Source organism: Vulpes lagopus, chromosome 11 (genome assembly GCF_018345385.1).
Source record: "Vulpes lagopus strain Blue_001 chromosome 11, ASM1834538v1, whole genome shotgun sequence".
Classification (NCBI taxonomy): Eukaryota; Metazoa; Chordata; class Mammalia; order Carnivora; family Canidae; genus Vulpes; species Vulpes lagopus.
In genome coordinates, this window is record NC_054834.1 from 100,443,856 (window position 1) to 100,460,985 (window position 17,130).

At 41.9% G+C, this 17,130-nt stretch overlaps 1 protein-coding gene across 3 annotated transcripts in view; it reads right to left on the reverse strand.

Moving 5' to 3' along the window:
• NFE2L2 (nuclear factor, erythroid 2 like 2) overlaps window positions 1-17,130 on the reverse strand; it is a 143,876-nt gene that overhangs the window by 32,413 nt on the left and 94,333 nt on the right. The window contains exon 1 of one of the 3 annotated variants that reach the window (XM_041722082.1): window positions 988-1,549. The exons of 1 other annotated variant lie outside the window; for it this stretch is intronic. In XM_041722082.1, coding sequence (XP_041578016.1) covers window positions 988-1,032 — 45 coding nt within the window. In that variant the 5' untranslated portion in view covers window positions 1,033-1,549. Of the gene's footprint in view, window positions 1-64; window positions 212-987; window positions 1,550-17,130 lie in introns of those variants that run through there. One more of the 3 variants, XM_041722083.1, reaches the window with a different exon arrangement.

Genomic DNA, 17,130 nt, shown 5'->3' on the forward strand with positions numbered 1-17,130 from the left:
AGACCAATGTCCCAGGACGGCCGGAACATCCACAGAAACGCTCGCGTGCGCTCCAAAGCCTTACCCCTGGCAGCGCCGGGCAGAACTGCGGCCTCACACATGTCGGAGCCGCGGCTCTGGAACGCTGGAGCCCAAGACAAAGCGCCCAGGGGAAAACAGCAGTTGCGCAACAGCAGCCGCGCGGCCCGGCCCGGCCCGTGACCCGGCGCGGCGGGGGCGCAGGCCGGGCAGCGGCACAGGGCCCCCCGAGGGCCGCCGCGACGGCCGACCGGCCCCGGGCGCCCAGGCCGCGCCCACGCAGCAGCCGCGCGCCCCCGGGACGCCCCGCGGGGCCGAGAAGCCGGGGCGCGGCCGGGCCCCAGCCCGCGGGGGAGCGAGCGCCGCCCGCTCCGGCCGCCGCACGTCGGGGCACCGCCGCGCGCCCAGCGCCCTGCTCCCTCCCCCGCGCGGGGGCCGCGCGCTCCCGCCCGCCTCCCACTGCGGGCTCCGCACAGCAGCGCCCCTGGACGGCGGCGGCGGCGGCGGCGGCGGCGGCGGCCGGGCGGGGGCTCGGGGCCCGGGCCGGAGGGGGCCTCACCTCCCCCGAGAGCGGCCCCGTGACTAGGCACATTTCGCCGGCTCCGAGCGGAGGAGCAGCGCAGCCCCGGAAGGGCCGGGCCGCGCCGGCTCGGACCGCCCCCGCCCCTGCCCCTGCCCGCTCCCGCCCCGGGGGGCGGCCGGGGCTCCCGGGGCGCAGCGGCCGGGCGGGCGGCGCGGCGGCACAGGCCCCCTCCCCCACGCGCGCGGACGCGGCCTCTAGCCCCCCCCGCGCCCTCGGGGCCGCACCCCCGCTGCCCCCGGGGTGCTCGCGGCCCCTCGGGTTGCCGCCCCCCCTCCGGGCCGGCGCAGGCGCAGCGGCTCAGCCTCGGGCCGTGGACGGGAGGCGCCGGCTCCCCGCGCCCCTGTGCCCCGTCGGGCACCGCCTGGGCTCCCGGGTCGGGGCAGCACCTGCTGCGACGGGAGTCCGGGCGGCGGCAGCTCCAGGTCCATCATGGTGAGCGGGGCCCCGTGCTCTGGCGCTCCCCGACGGCGGCGCTGCTCCGGGCTCCCCGGCGCTCGCTGCTCCGCGACGCGGCCCGAGTGGCCAGCCCGGCTGCCGCCCCGCTCCGCCCCCGCCCCCCGCCCCGAGGGCGGGGCAAGAGCCCGGGCCCTTCCTTCCCCGGCCCGCGGCGCGGCCCGAGCTTCCGAAAATCCCCCGCCCCCGCCCGGCTGACGCAAGAGGCTCGCTGGCCGCGGGCGGGGGTCCCCTGGGCGGCCGCGGGCGGGGGGGGGGGGGCGGGAGCTCCCCGATCCCCCCCGCCCCGCAAATAAAACCTACGCTCCCGGGCCGCGAGATTAAGAGCTGTTGGCCGAAGGTCGCTCGGGTTCGGCCGCTTTGAAACAGTTTGAACAGTTGGAGCCAACACGCCCGCCGACCCGGCCGGGGCGCCGCTACCGGGCTGCGCCCCCGAGCCGCGCGGCCGCGGAACCCTGCCCCGCCTTATCGCCCCGCGCGTCCGCGAGCGGCGCCAGCCCCGCGCCCTGCGCCGCGAGAGCCGCCCTCTCGCCCTCCGCCCCCCCCGCCCGGGGCCGGGCCAGCGGGACTCGCCCGGGGCGAAGCGGGCGGGCCGCGCGGGGAGCTCGTGCTCGCGGTGACCCTGAACGCCCTCCGCGCGCTCCCACGCGCTGCCCTCCGGCCCGGCCCGGGTCGCCGCGCGCAAGCGGGGAGGCCCCGCTGGGTGGGAGAGTGGTCAGCACCGCCCCGCAAGAGGTCTCCACCCCCACCCCCGCCAGGAGCGTCGCGGACCCAGCTTTGGATTTTAGAAAGGAAAATAAAGACGACCCAAGTTACAAAATCGTTCGTGTAGTATGGACCCGTCTTGCGGAAACTATGTGTCTAGGAAAAGAAATGGAAAGTTGTTCACCAAAATAGGAGTTGTAACGTCCGTCACGAATGATTTTGATCTTTCGCGTTACTTTACGTATATGTAAAGTCTACAATGAATATGTATTACGTTTTACATTAAAAGGGATTATCCAAAAATTAATCGTCCACAAAAAAGTTCAAGTACTTGAAAACAGGAATGTTGTGATATCTTCTACGATTTAAGAGAGAAGAGATAGATGGTTTTTCTTTTGGGCATTAACAATCTAAGTCTCTAAAATAATGCCTGTTTTTAGTTTTCAGTTTTTTGGAATTATGCAAAGTCAGGTGAAGTAGACTGTGTTGGCAGAAGTTCTACTATTTCATTCAAAAACCTGACGGGAACAACAACAACAACAAAAAAAACCAAGCCTGACTATTGCAGATCAACGCCCAAAAAACTGCAAAGAGCCTACCTTCTGTTGGTTGCATAATTTGACACTCCCAGGATTATCTGTAAATTTATATGATCAAATATTCCTTGAGGTAAGTGAAGCCTAAATTAATTGCTTGTAATTAAAGCAAACTTCTTCAACTTGAATTAAACCTTTTCAGCTGTTATTTGAAGAGCCTGCAAAATGATCTGCACACCGAAAACAAGCTTAGGAGCAATTATTTACAACGAACCTGACATGAGACATGCAGAGACATAATGAAAAGACATTTCTGCGTCAAAGAAGGGCACAAGAGTATATTGTTTAACAATTCCAGTTACTTATTAGAACTACTACTTGGGAGAAAGTGGACCATGAACCCAGGAGGTAGGAGATACCAAAGTCGTATATGGCACAGTTGCTGCCCTCAAGGAGTTTATAAAGTGTTTGGTATTTCCTGTTAAGCAACAAATTTCCATTGAGTTTAATGAATGAAATAACCTTTATTTTTCAAAACTGCAATTGCTAGGAATGTATTATTTTAGGCACCTCCAGAGTACATATTTTCAAAGGGAGGAGAATAATATGATAACAGTCTAAACATGTTAAAGAAAAATAAACATTAATGAAAAGCTGCTTGATGTTAAGGGGTGGTTCCACACCAGGAAAGGGAACTCCAGTCTCAGACTATCTGTGTCAAAGAAGTTCCCAGTCTTTGTAGACGCTGAAATGACGTCTCCATGTGAGAACCTGGGCCCTTCTTTGCCCTCTAGACTATTGTGCTGTGGGGGCACAGACACTTTTGAGAAGCTCCAGAGGAACAGAAAGAGGATGCTGGTTTTCCTCTTGTGTCCTGGTGCCATGGGAATCTTTACTGCCTGCCCCCAATTTGTTTCATATTCTACTACATTGCACATTTCCATTGATGTCTGAATTCTCTGCTGTCTTTGGAAAGACAACACTTTCTATATGCTTCAAATGTTTCAGAATTATAATACTTTGTTCTAGAGTTATTGTAAAAAATAAACAACATCAATTAAGTCTTCTGAGTACACAAAGTTTGGATAATGGTGATGCAATGACCCATTTATTTCACCTTCTTCTCTGTGATCTAATCTGCCAAGTTTGCAAGGCTATGAAAGCCTTTTCAAGAGAGATTGCAAGAGATCTACTGCTTCAAAATCCTTCATCACTTTGAGGCTTCTTCCCCCTTCTTTTCACTTTCTTTTTAATTGTACTCCATGTTTGGGACGCCTGGGTGGCTCAGTGGTTGAGCCTCTGCCTTTGGTTCCCTACCGGAAGCCTGCTTCTCCTCTCTTTGCCTGTGTCTCTGCCTCTCTCTCTCTCTCTGTGTCTCTCATGAATAAATAAAATCTTAAAAAAAAATTGTACTCCGTGTTTGAGCCAGATAGTATCCACTATAATATGTTATAGTAGAAATTATTATTTTTTTAAGATTTTATTTATTTATTCATGAGAGACAGACATGGGGGGGGGGGGCAGAGACAGAGGGAGAAGTAGGCTCCATGCAGGGAGCCGGACATGGGACCGGATCCCAGGACTCCAGTATCACGCCCTGGCTGAAGGCAGACGCTAAACCGCTGAGCCACCCAGGGATCCCCTATAGTGGAAATTCTAAATTTGTCTAACTAACAGTTGGAAAATATTGGGTAACTAGTTTCCAAAAATGGTGCCCAATGAACCACCCCCTCCTCATATTGATGTGCTTCTATAGTCCCCCCACATTGAATCAAGGCTGGCCCTGAGTTGCTTTAACTTGTAGAAAGAGGCTGAATCTGATACTAAGCCAGGACTCTGCCTAAGCCTTAAAAAGTCCTGAAAGCTTTTAATTTTATACTTAGAAGTCAACATTCATGGAGAAAGTCTATCCTCATGGGAAGAGAGGCCACAGAGAAAACCCTGAGGGATGAGACTCTAGGTGGAGAGGGAGGCTATGTGAACCAAAGCACCAGATATGTGAGTGAAGAAACGGTCTAGGAAACTTCCGGCCCACTTAGCCAAGTCCCCCTAACTCCAGCCCCAGTTGCCATCTGACATCATCAACGAGAGACTCCAGGCAAGACCTAGAGAAGACTGCCTGGCTGTGCCTAATCAGCCCAAAGAATTGCAAGACTATGGTCAATTGTTTTCAGCCACTAAATTTTGGGGGTGGCTTGTTTTGTAGCAATAGATAACGAAATAGCATATAATAAATATCAAAGGCAAAGTTTTTCCTGGCTGCTTTTTGTTTGTTAACCATTATTGGAAGCACATATAGGGACAGTATTTAGCAATTTAATAGAGTCTCAAACCCTTAGAAGCAAATTGATTTCCCTGTGAGTGAGGAAGGTATTTTTCCTATAATGTATACTTGTTGCTACATCCAAAGTATGTCACCTTCTCACAGCGTGTATCAGTATCATACCATTAGATAGATGATGGTAGATGATGAGATATTCTTACCAGAATACACGTAAGAAACACAGACGTTTCATCAATTAAATAAATGGAGATATAAATGCATATAGGAATTCTGGCTCTGACATGACTTCATTTATACCAGTTATGTAAGAGACTTGCTGAATAACTGCTGAGGGAATTTGAACTTCGGGAGCAGCATGCCCAGTGGACAAACTGAACTCCTGTATAGCAGTGTTCTAAATAATAGGTGTATTAACTTCAAAACACACCCATAACCTTGGTTCCTTGGTGTGCATACCTCACTATGCAAACTACTGATACAGAGAACTATCTCCAAAGCCAGTTTTAACTTGTATAGTTTCCTGCTGATAATAGAAACAATGCTCTGCAGAAACTGCAGTGCCCTGAGTGAAGAGAAAAACCCAGACTTTTAAAGAGTACTTTTGAATTGTGTGTTGATGCTTATATAAATATATATGCATAGAAAAAAAACTGAACATGTGCTCCAAAATGATAATCATACTTATTCTTTTTTTAAAAGATTTTATTTATTTTATTATTTATTTATTTATTTATTTATTTATTTATTTATTTATTTATTTATTTGAGAGAGAGAGCATGATTGGATGAGAGGGGCAAGGGGAGGGAGGAGCAGGCTCAGGGCCAACATGGGCTCCATCCTGGGACCTTGGGAGCTTCTGGGACCTGAGCAGAAGGCAGATGCTTAACCAATTGAGCCGTCCGAGTGCCCCAATCATAATTACTCTGATTAGTTAGATTACTTATGATTTTATTTTTCTCATTTTTGCCTGTCTGTATTTTCCTAAATAAACATATATTACTTCTATAATATTGAGTAAAAAAAAGTGGGGGTGAGACATGAGGAAACGGAGGAACACTTGCTTTTCTCCCAAGTCACTGGGTCCATTTCATTTTTAAATTGAATTTTAACCACAGGCTTTGTAAATCTTTCCATTCTGTATTTACTAGAGTGGAGCCTGGAGAATTTGACCACATCTTTAAATACGGATGTGGTAAAGGGTCTAAAGATCCTTTGCTCTTTCAATCTATTGCTATATTTGCAAAGTTTCATTCAGCAGAATCAGAGCCCCCAGACAAAGATGGAATTTTGAGTACATTGAGTAGAGACTAAACCACAGGTTTGGAGTGATACTCAAATTTGCCCATACATAACTTTGCCATATAAAAAAAATAGACTACATAAAAACACTTATACCTAGAGCTATGTCTGCAAGGCCAGTTACCAAATATTAATAATGGGTGTTAGATATCAGATAACTTTTCCTTTTATTTTGTATTTTTCTGCACTGTTCAAATATTTACAGTAAGCATTTTTAGAATTAGGGGGTAAAAACGAAACTTTTCATTTTGGACAAACAAAAAGCTGAATACAATCATGGAAGAGCAAAGTATCCTCATGGATGGGCCTTTCAGACAAAGTCTTTAACACTCTCAGACTGGACTGTGCAAAAGAGAAGTAAGATTTGCCAAGGTATTTGTCCTTTGGCATTTGCTATTTCATAGATTTTCATTTTGGCCTTTGAGCCAAATATTGGAGTTAAAAGAACCTTTAAAGATCTTCTGGCCCAAAGACAGCAAGTAAGTTTTACTTTGATTGCCAACTCTATGATGCTTTGTTGAGAATTCAGAAGCAGCTTCCCAGTTTGGTTTAAAACTTTCAGTGATTGATTAATAACGTCTACCACAGACACAGAATGGCTGGAGTAGTGGCACACACAACGTGTTTTTCCTCACTAATCTAGCCCGATTCTCTACTTTTACATTTGAGGAAACTGAGGGGTGAAGTGGTTACCAGTGATCACAGAGCTAGCTATTGGCAGAGCCAGGAGTGGAGTAATATTTCCGGATCCTGGCATTACTTTCTTCCCATGCAACAAATTGACTAGGATTTTGAAAGGCAAATTTAGTACTGACCTAGCCCTAAAGGTCAGTTGTAAATTTTATTTACATGCCAGCAACTTATTTTTGGAGGAGATTAATAACTCAGTTTATTAATGTTATAATTATTTCATGTATTTAAAAAATATTCCCTACAAATCATGGAGACAGGAGTAAGTCCAATAATATAAGTCAGAGGGCTACAAAACGATGATGTGAGTTGCTCAAAGCTCAAGAAAACTATTTTCTGAAGCTGGTCGATTCTAAAGCCAGGCTCAGTCCACTCTAGGTCAGGTCTCTGTAGAGTCCCTTGGCTGTGCTATATTTATTTCTGAGACTACTGACAGCAAGGCTCCATGGAGATTACATTTTTCCACATTCTGTTTAATTAATTCCCCGTGGACAGAATGATAGAGTATTTTTCACTAGAGAGAAAACTTGCAAACAAATAAGAGAACAGAATTTCTACATGCAGAAGAACCTCAAAGCGAAGGGCAAGAAAAAACTAAATGGACCGTTTGCAACTTCGGCCTTTCTACCTAATGGTAGGGTTTTTATTTTTCTGTTTCAATGAAAAGGTCTAGGAGCCTTTTATAAAATGTACTGACAAGACTATAAACAAAATCTTAAAAATGGGACGCCTGGGTGGCTCAGGGGTTGAGCATCTGCCTTTGGCTCAGGGCGTGATCCTGGGGTCCTGGGATCGAGTCCCACATGGGCTCCCTGTGTGGAGCCTGCTTCTCCCTCTGCCTGTGTCTCTGCCTCTCTCTCTCTGTCTCTCTCTCTCTCTCTGTGTGTCTCATGAATAAATAAATAAAATCTTTTAAAAAAAAGACTATAAAAAGACTTAAAGACTATAAACTATTATAAGCCTTGCACTTCTTCCAATAAATTAAATTCCTCTGGTTGTGTGCTTCTAAAAAGCTTAACATGCAGGTAACTTTGTTGCCAGTTGAAAGCTATCTTTCCTGGTAAGGTTTAGGTATCTGTTCATCACATTTCCTTCTCCTAAAGAGAGATAAAATATTTCAGTCTCTGGGGTTCATAAATTTTAAGAAGTTTGTGATGGTAAATGTATGAATTCACTTGCCTTTTAAAAATTAAGTTTTGAGGGGTGTCTGGGTGGCTCAGTTGATTAAGTGTCTGACTTTGGCTCAGGTCATGATCTTTGTGTCCTAGGATCAAGTCTCACATCAGGCTTCCAATTCAGTGGAGAGCCTGCTTCTCTCTTTCCTTCCTTCCCTCCCCCTGCTTGTTCTCTCTCTATCTCTGTCTCAAATAAATAAATAAAATCTTAATAATAAAATAAAATAAAATAAAATAAAATAAAATAAAATAAAATAAGGGTTTTGACTATGGGCCATGCACTTTACATGGATCGTTTTATTTAATCCTCTCAGAAAACCAATGACATAGGTATATTATTAACTCCACTAAAAATGAGAACATGGAGGCCTGGAAGCAGCTAGCTATTTTTTTCATCTATGGCCAAGCAATTAGTAAGCAACTGAGTAGGTCGCTTTGGCACTATAGTCCTTTTTTTTTTTTGGCACTATGGTCCTTAAGCACAGAGATTTACTGGTTCCCTTAGATGTCAACAAACAAACAAACAAACAAAAAACAAGGGTTAATGAGGGGATTTGGGTAGAACTGTTTTCTGAAATGTTTTGCTAAAAAGTATCCAGGCAATTTACTCATTTAAAAAATAACAGTTGGGCAGCCCAGGTGGCTCAGCAGTTTAGCACCTGCCTTCATCCCAGGGAGTGACCCTGGAGACCCCAGATCCAGTCCCATGTTGGGCTCCCTGCATGGAGCCTGCTTCTCCCTCCGCCTGTGCCTCTGCCTCTCTCTCTGTCTCCTCTCTGTGTATTCTCATGAATAAATAATAAAATCTTAAAAATAAATAAATAAAAATAAATAAAATAAAAAATAAAAAATAACAGTTGATGAGGGTCACCATGTTGGGGGTTTGAGGGGACGACCCAGATGAATTAAACATGGATTCTATCCTCAAGACTCTTGAGGTCCAGTAATTAAACATCACCATTGCTCACAGCCAGGAAGTGGTGCATGCTGCAGAAAGAGGCAGTGGATCTAGCCAACCTAATGGCAGGGTTGTCTCTTTTATTTTATTTATTTATTTATTTATTTATTTATTTATTTATTTATTTTAAAGATTTTATTTATTTATTCATGATAGTCACACAGAGAGGGACAGAGAGGCAGAGACACAGGCTGAGGGAGAAGCAGGCTCCATGCAGGGAGCCTGACGTGGGATTCGATCCCGGGTCTCCAGGATCGCGCCCCCGGCCAAAGGCAGGCGCCAAACCGCTGCGCCACCCAGGGATCCCTTGTCTCTTTATTTTTATGAAAAATCGGCACACTGCTTCCCCCCCCCCCCCACCAAAAAAAAAACAGCTTGAGGGGGCATCTGGGTGACTTAGTCGGTAGAGCAACTGAATCTTCCTTTTGGCTAAGGTGGTGATCTCATGGGTGGTGGGATTGAGCACTGAGTCAGGCTCTGAGCTCAGTGGGGAGTCCGCTTGAGATATTCTCCCTCGGCCCCTCCCCCCACTCATACTCTCTCAGTGAAATAAATAAATCTTAAAAAAATAAAACCACTTTATGTATAGTTGACATACAATAATTTTTTAATAAATTTTGATGTTTATGTGTGAAGCCATCAACACAATCAAGATAACTATATCCATCACTCCCAGAGTTTGCCTGCTTCTCCCTGTCCCCTATTCCATCCCCAGGCAACCACTGATCTACTTTCTGGAACTATGGATTAGTTTGCATGTTCTAGAATACTGTAAATGGAAATCATACAATTTGTACTCTTTAAATCTGGCTTCTTTCACTGCACATAGTTGAGATTCAATACATATGTTTTTGCATTTATTAATAGTTAATTGCTTTTAATTGTTTTTTTTTTAATTTTTTTTTTTTTTTTTTATTCATGATAGTCACAGAGAGAGAGAGAGAGAGAGGCAGAGACACAGGCGGAGGGAGAAGCAGGCTCCATGCACCGGGAGCCCGATGTGGGATTCGATCCCGGGTCTCCAGGATCGCGCCCTGGGCCAAAGGCAGGCGCCAAACCGCTGCGCCACCCAGGGATCCCAATTGTTTTTTTAATAGTGTGATGTTTCCTTTTATTTTTTTTTTAAGATTTTATTTATTTATTCATGAAAGACAGAGAGAGAGAGAGAGAGAGAGAGAGAGAGGCAAAGACACAGGCAGAGGGAGAACCAGGCTCCCTTCAGGAAGCCTGATGTGGGACCCGATCCCGGGTCTCCAGGATCAGGCCCTGGGCTGAAGACGGCACTAAATCACTGAGCCACCCCGGGCTGCTCGTTTTTTATTGTTGAGTAGTATTTATTGTATGGTTGTGGCACTATTTGTTTATTCATTCACAAATTGATAGACACTGGGTTATTTCCATTTTTAAGCTATGAATAAAGCTGCTGCAGGTCATTCACATACAAGTCTTTGTATGAACATACATTTCATTTCTGTTGGGTAAATACCTAGGAGTAGAATGGTTGGGTCATATGGTAGGAGTATGTTTTAACTTTGTAAGAATCTGCTAGGGGCACCTGGGTGGCTCAGTCCATTAAGTATCCATCTCTTGATTTCAGCTCCAGTCATGATCTCAGGGTGTAGAGTCAAGCCCCCAGTCAGTCTCCCAACTCTGTGGAGTGTCTGCTTGAGACTCTCTCTATCCCTCTCCCTCTGCTCCTCCCCAATCTATTAGAGTTCCAGTGTCTCCACATTCTTGCTAAGATTACTTGGTATAGTCATTTGTGTGATTGTAGTTTTAATTTGCATTTAATTTTAATTCCTCTTATGACTAAAGATGTTGATTATCCTTTCCTGGCACAGCAGTTTTAATGTATAATATAATGTTTCCTATACATTGAGAGGAAGGGATACAACCCTACACTATGCATCATTGTTATAAATTTTGCCATTAGGGGTGCCAGGATGGCTCAGTCCATTAAATGTCCAACTCTTGATTTTGGCTCAGGTCAGGATCTCGAGGTTCTGAGATTGAGCCCCCAGCCCTCCGTTGGCTCCATGCTGGGTGTGGAGCCTGCTTAAGATTCTCTCCCTCTCCTTCTGCCCCTTCCCCCTCCCAAGAAAATAAAATAAAATAAAATAAAAATAAAGAAACTTTGCTGTTAGATAATCAAAGAGGAGTTATGGGAAGGAAATATCATTAACTATTGATTTAAAGGACAGTAAAATTCCAGAAAATATAAAATATGTGTATTAATGCAAATTTGAGTTTGTAAATAAACTACAAAATATTAAGCTTTTACCTTCTACTGATATTTCAGAACTTCTTCCATGCTCCATGGATTGATGGACCTACTTACTCATGCTTCCTGAACTCTGTTGAGAAGCAACAACTATTACCTCTTTGTTTAACCTCCTCGACTCCTCTCTTTTTGTTTTGTTTTTTTTTAGGGTTTTATTTATTTATTTCAGACAGTGAGAGAGAGAGAACATGAGTGGGAGGAGGGCCAAAGGCAGAAATAGACTCCCTGCTGAGCAGGAGGCATGACACAGGGCTTGATCTCAGGACCCTGAGATCATGACCTGAGTCAAAGGCAAACAGTTAACTGACTGAACCACCCAGGCACCCTGATTCCTCTCTCCTAGAAACCCTAGTTGATACCATAAACAATTTAAACTGAATTGGTTAAAATGTTCTATTAACTATCCTGACAAGGTCATTGAAGATTTATTAACAATGATAACAACAAAGAACTAAACACTGAATAGATATTTTGTGACAATACTTATTTATAAGATAGAGGAAGTTTCTGCGTATAATATAAACTTCTCCATAAAGGAACACTATGGAGACATTGCTTGCTAAAGTTGATCTGTTTTAGTGTTCTGGGGAAGTAAGTATTGTATTGTCAGCAGAAAATATGTTCTTTCAATTTCAGTTGTCCATTCCATGAGGAAGGTCATATAACGCCAACACTTAATTTCCTTTTAATCAATTCAATTTAATAAAAAATCATTACGTGTACTCTGTGAAGTATCCCATGTGAGACTTGAGTTTATTGGGCACCTACTACTATGAAATCCTAGGATTAGCTCATTCCAACACCTTTACTTTTTCATTGGGCCAACCTAGGTCCCAAGATACCACCCAATTATTATTTGCAATAATTTATTCACAATAAATTAAGTATTTGTGAATACTTCAATAACGTAGGAACTATGATCTGTACCATAATTTTTTTTTATGTACCATAATTTTTGCCATGGACTTCATTTAAGTGTATGGCATACTTTGAAGGGTGTAGCATAATTCCATGCTATTGGGGTATAATAAAGCTATATACACTGTACTATAGTTTTTATGTTGAAATTCAATTTAAGATTTCCACATTTTTCCTTTTCTTTCTTAATTGCTGCTTACTAACCTTCTCCTAGTGATCCAAATCTATAAATACGTTAAAAAAATAAAGAAATTACAAGGGCCCCTAGAAACTTGTATGTGATTGCTAGTTGCTCATGGATGAATTTGAAGAATATGACTCTACGGAATGAGATTCAGATTTTGTGGTCTGATTCCAAGGTCTAAGGTCTTCAAAACTAACTGACAATCAGTGGCAGATTCAATCACAGGACTGTACTCACATTATCTCTTTTACTATAGATCATCTTCATGATTGCAAAAATCCAAACCCTGCTCTGAGTGAGCTATGCATCAATAATTCACTGTAAAGTGAATGTCTTGCTCCTTGGAAGGCTTAAAAGTAGAGGAGTATGTGTTTTAGGAGGAGAGACACATCAATTTGGCTAAAGAAAGAAAATCGGGTATCTTTTTAAATAATGTAATAATAATATAATGTAAAAATATGATAGTAACTTAAAAAATATAGTGACTTGATATGGATATTCAAAAGACATAGAGCAAAGCAATTCAAATGTACAAAAGATCAGACTCTTGGAAGGTTTGAGGATAAAAAGGTAAAGGAATAGATGTTGGAAAAAACCCACTAACCTCATTTATACATTGATCATTTTAATGTAGAGTATTGTAATAACCAAAATGAATAGTTATCCAGTGTCATTTCATGGTTTTCTTGAACTGTCATTAAGGAGCTCAGAAATACATTGTGTACAGTTACAATGTACTTTTCTCTAAGAAATTCTCTGTGCAGCAGCAGAATTTTAACAATCAAAATGATAATCAGGTATTCTTAAGGTATTAATACTAATTACAATTTCTAAAGCTGACATTTTGACGAACCTGCTGGGTATTATGGTGGAAAGAATATGAGCACTAGAGACAGGTCTGGGTTCACTCACTAGCCGTGTGATGTAGGGAAGGTTGATTAATCTCACTGACATCAATTTCCTCATCTGTGAAATGAAAGTTTTGTGAAGCTGTCATAATGTATATAAAGTTACTTGGGAAGATGAAGAGCAGTTAGATCCTCTGAAATGATAATCCAAAACCCAAAAATTATTATGTGAGAAGCACTGAAGTAATAATGGGCAATTGCCATTCTTTTAGATTTCGTTATCTTCATAAATGCTTGATGTTTGGCATAATCAAAAAAATTACTGGTCTGAACTCGAGAGACCTAGTGATTCTTCAAAATAAAAATAAAGGAGTTAGGTTAGGCAAGTTTCTCAAGGGCAGAACCATGCTATTCATATTTTTATCCTATTGCTTTTTACTTTGTCTGATACACAGGTACATTTGATAAGTATTTGTTAAATGAATGAATGTATGAATGGACTTGTTGATTTCTAAAGTTTCTTTCAACATCAACTCCTCTCTTCTTATAAAAGTAGTGTAAAAGTGTATTGTATAAACACTGTTTTGTTGTGTTATATGAGGCACATGTTATTAAAAATATCAACTGCTGGTTTGCTAGAGACCCTGATATTTATTTTGAAATGGGGAGGCTATATAGGTTCTTTCATAGATATTTATAACAATCATTTACTACTCATCAAGGAATTTTCTGAGTCAAAGGAACATGATCTTGAGGAGCTCTTCGTAATGTGATATTTGCTTCATTGCACTAGTGGAATGTCAGATTCCAGTTAGAAAATATTTCTAATAATTTCTAATAACAGCAGTGGAAAATTAGGAATAAGTTTTAGTGTTCTTTGAAACTCTTTTTTTTTTTCTTGAAACTCTTTTATGTTTGTAATTTAGAAGCCTTTGCTGGCTGAATTCGGTAGTTCTATTGCCAAGAATTTTCAGACTACATAAACATTTTCATTTGCTGAAATGTTAATGTCTTAATTTCACATCCACATAATACTTAGCCCATTAGAGCTAATGGCCTCTACCATTCACTTTTACATTGCTACCTAATTCAGAATTATTTTCCAGTTCTAATTTTATCTATACCCGAACTTACACATTGGATGTGCTATGTAAGCCCAGTGGCTTATGGTGAGTGTGCAGAAGGAGGTCAATATTTATTTCAACTGCTTATCTTTGTTCTAAGTGGATTTGGCAGTGCCACGACAACATTTCAGAGACTCAGAAAATAGTGTTGTCTTTGGCTACTACATGATTTTTTTAAAAAGTATCCTATCTCCTTCTGTCTTTTTTTTTTTTTTTTTTCCTATCTCCTTCTCAATGATGAAATATTTTCAGGTCAGTAGCTGTCTGTTGGCATTGGTTTTCTCTGAGTGTAGGTATAGGGGTAGGGGACTCCTACCTTAGGCATTTCTGCATTTGATTTTTTCCACAAGCATTTCTACAATATTCAATATTCGAATAGGTAACGTATGAACATGATACAAATATTTTAAAAATATGAAAGGTGAAGGTTTCCCTCCCTTCTCTATCTCCCATTCATTAGATCTCTTCCAGATCCACTGTTACTGGTTTCTTGGATTATCATTTTAAAGTAGTTTATGTATATACAAACACATATTTATAGGTATATATATTTTATGGGTTTTTTTCTTTTTTCACACAAAAGGTAGTAGACAGTGCATACTGTGTTTTGGAGATTTCTACATATCAGTACAGCATCTCCTTTCTTTCTTTTTTATGTTTTTCTATCTTTTTATGGCTGCATAATATTCCATTATACAGAACGCATTATGAGTTACTTAACCAGTTTCATATTGATGGATATTGAGTTGTTTCCAATTTTGCTATTACAAGTAATGCTACAATGAATAACCTTATACCTCGGTCATTTTATGTGTCAAACATATTCATAGCATATATTTGATTACAAGGAATTGTTGGGTCAAAGGATATGTGCATTTGTAAGATTGATGGATTTTGCCAAATTGACCTCCAAGGAGTTATATCAATTTACAATCTCACAAAGATAATGAAACTTTTAAATGTTTGAAAATCTCATATATGAAAAATGATATATCAACACAGTTTTAATTTGCATTTCTCTTATGAGTGAAGTTGAATATCTCTTCATATATTTATGAACTTTTCTGTGGGTTGTGATTTTGTGATTTATAATAAGAAATATGCATTTTGTCCTCATAAGTTTCTGGCAGAGCTCCTACAATTCTTGGAATTTCCTAAGTGATGAGTCACAATAGAGATATCTTTTGTTATGTTAACGAGGTGACTTTTGGAAGGCACTCAAAGATGGGGGTTGGTTGCCAGGGGAGCCAACCTTATGATTAGAGGCTTGGAAATTTCAGTCACAACCCCCTGACCTCCTGGGAGGGAGAGGAACTGGACATTGCATTCAGTCACTAGTGGCCAATATAATCTAATCAACCGTGCCCATGTAATGAAGCCTCCATAAAAAAAAAAAAAAAAAAAAAAAGCCTTAAAGGAAGGGGTTCAGAGAGCTTCCGGGTTGGTGAACATGTGGAGATTCTGGGAACATAGAGCTATAGAGCTCTCAGAGAGTATGGAAACTCCATGACTTTCTTTATACCTTGCCTTATGCATCTCTTCCATCTGGCTACTCCTGAGTTCTATCCTTTTATAATAAATGGGTAATCTAGGAAGTAAAATGTTTCTTTGAGTTCTGTGGGTTGCTCTAGCAAATTAGTCAAACCCAAGAAGAAGGTTGTTGGAACCTTTGATTTATAACCCATCTTTAGAAGTACAGGTGACAACATGGACTTGCTTTTGGAATCTGAAGTAGAGGGCTGGCAGTCTTATAGGACTGAATCCTTAAACCTATGGGATTTGAGGGTGTCTGTCTCCTGGTAAATAGTGTCAGAATGGAGTTAAATTGTAGAACACCCGACTGGTATTGCTTGATGGAACCTGTACCAGAACCCTTTGGTTGTTTATTCATTTCCATTGCCCATTTTTCTCTTGGGTTGTCAACTTTTTGTCTTTCTCATTTCTAGTAGTGCTTTATATACAAGGGATATTAGTGCTTTGTTATATGAGTTGAAAATTCTTTTTCCCAGTTTGTCATTTATTTTTTAACTTTAATTATGGTGATTTTTCTTATTCTTGAAAGAAACTTTTTTTATGTAATCAAATTTATCAATTTTTAAATGGCTTCTGGATTTTCAGTCACATTTACAAAGACCTTCCAAGGTTATAAAGAAATTCTCCTATAGTTTTCCTCTAGTGATTTTATTATTATTATTATTTAGATACTATAAATTCTTTTTTTTTAAAGTTTATTTATATTTAGCAACCTCTTCACCCAACGTGGGACTCAAACTCACAAACCTGTAATTAAGAGTCGCATGTTCTTCTAACTGAGCCAGCCCTCTTCTAGTGATTTTGTTTTATTTATTTCTTTGAGAGGAAGGGGAGAAGGAGAGAGAGAGAATTTTAAGCAGGCTCCACATTCAGTGCAGAGCCCTATCTAGGGTTTAATCTCACAACGCTGAGATCATGATGTGAGTTGAAATCAAGAGCTGGATGCTTAACCAACTGAGCTACCCAGGTGTCCCTCTTCTAGTGATTTTAGTTATAATTTTTTACTTTTAAATACTTACATAATATCTGTAATGTACTTTATTGAATAGTGTGAAGTATGGACCCAGTTTTATTCCAGATGGCTATTCAGTTATACCAATGTTACTTATTGAATAGTTTCTTTTCCCTAGCGATTTACAATGTCACCTTTATCACATACTAATTCCTGTATCTCTTTGGGTCTATATCAGAGTATTCTCATCTGTTCCACTCATCTGTATGTTCGGTTATGGACTAGGTCGAAACTGCTTTAATTACTGAGGCTTTTTAATGTATTTTAATATCTAGTAGGGTTAACCATTCCACCTTCTGTCACACACAGAAGAACATATTTCTCTTTTTTTCAGAACTTCCCTGGCTATTCTCCTCCTGTTCCCAATACAGATTTGAGGATTATTTTGTCAAGTTCAAAAAAGAACAAAAGTTGATATTTTTTTGGGACTGTGTTAAAAAAAAATTTTTTTTTAAGATTACTTATTTATTTGAGAAGGAGAATGTGTGTGAGCAGGGGAGGGGCAGAGGAAGTGAATCTCAAGCAGACT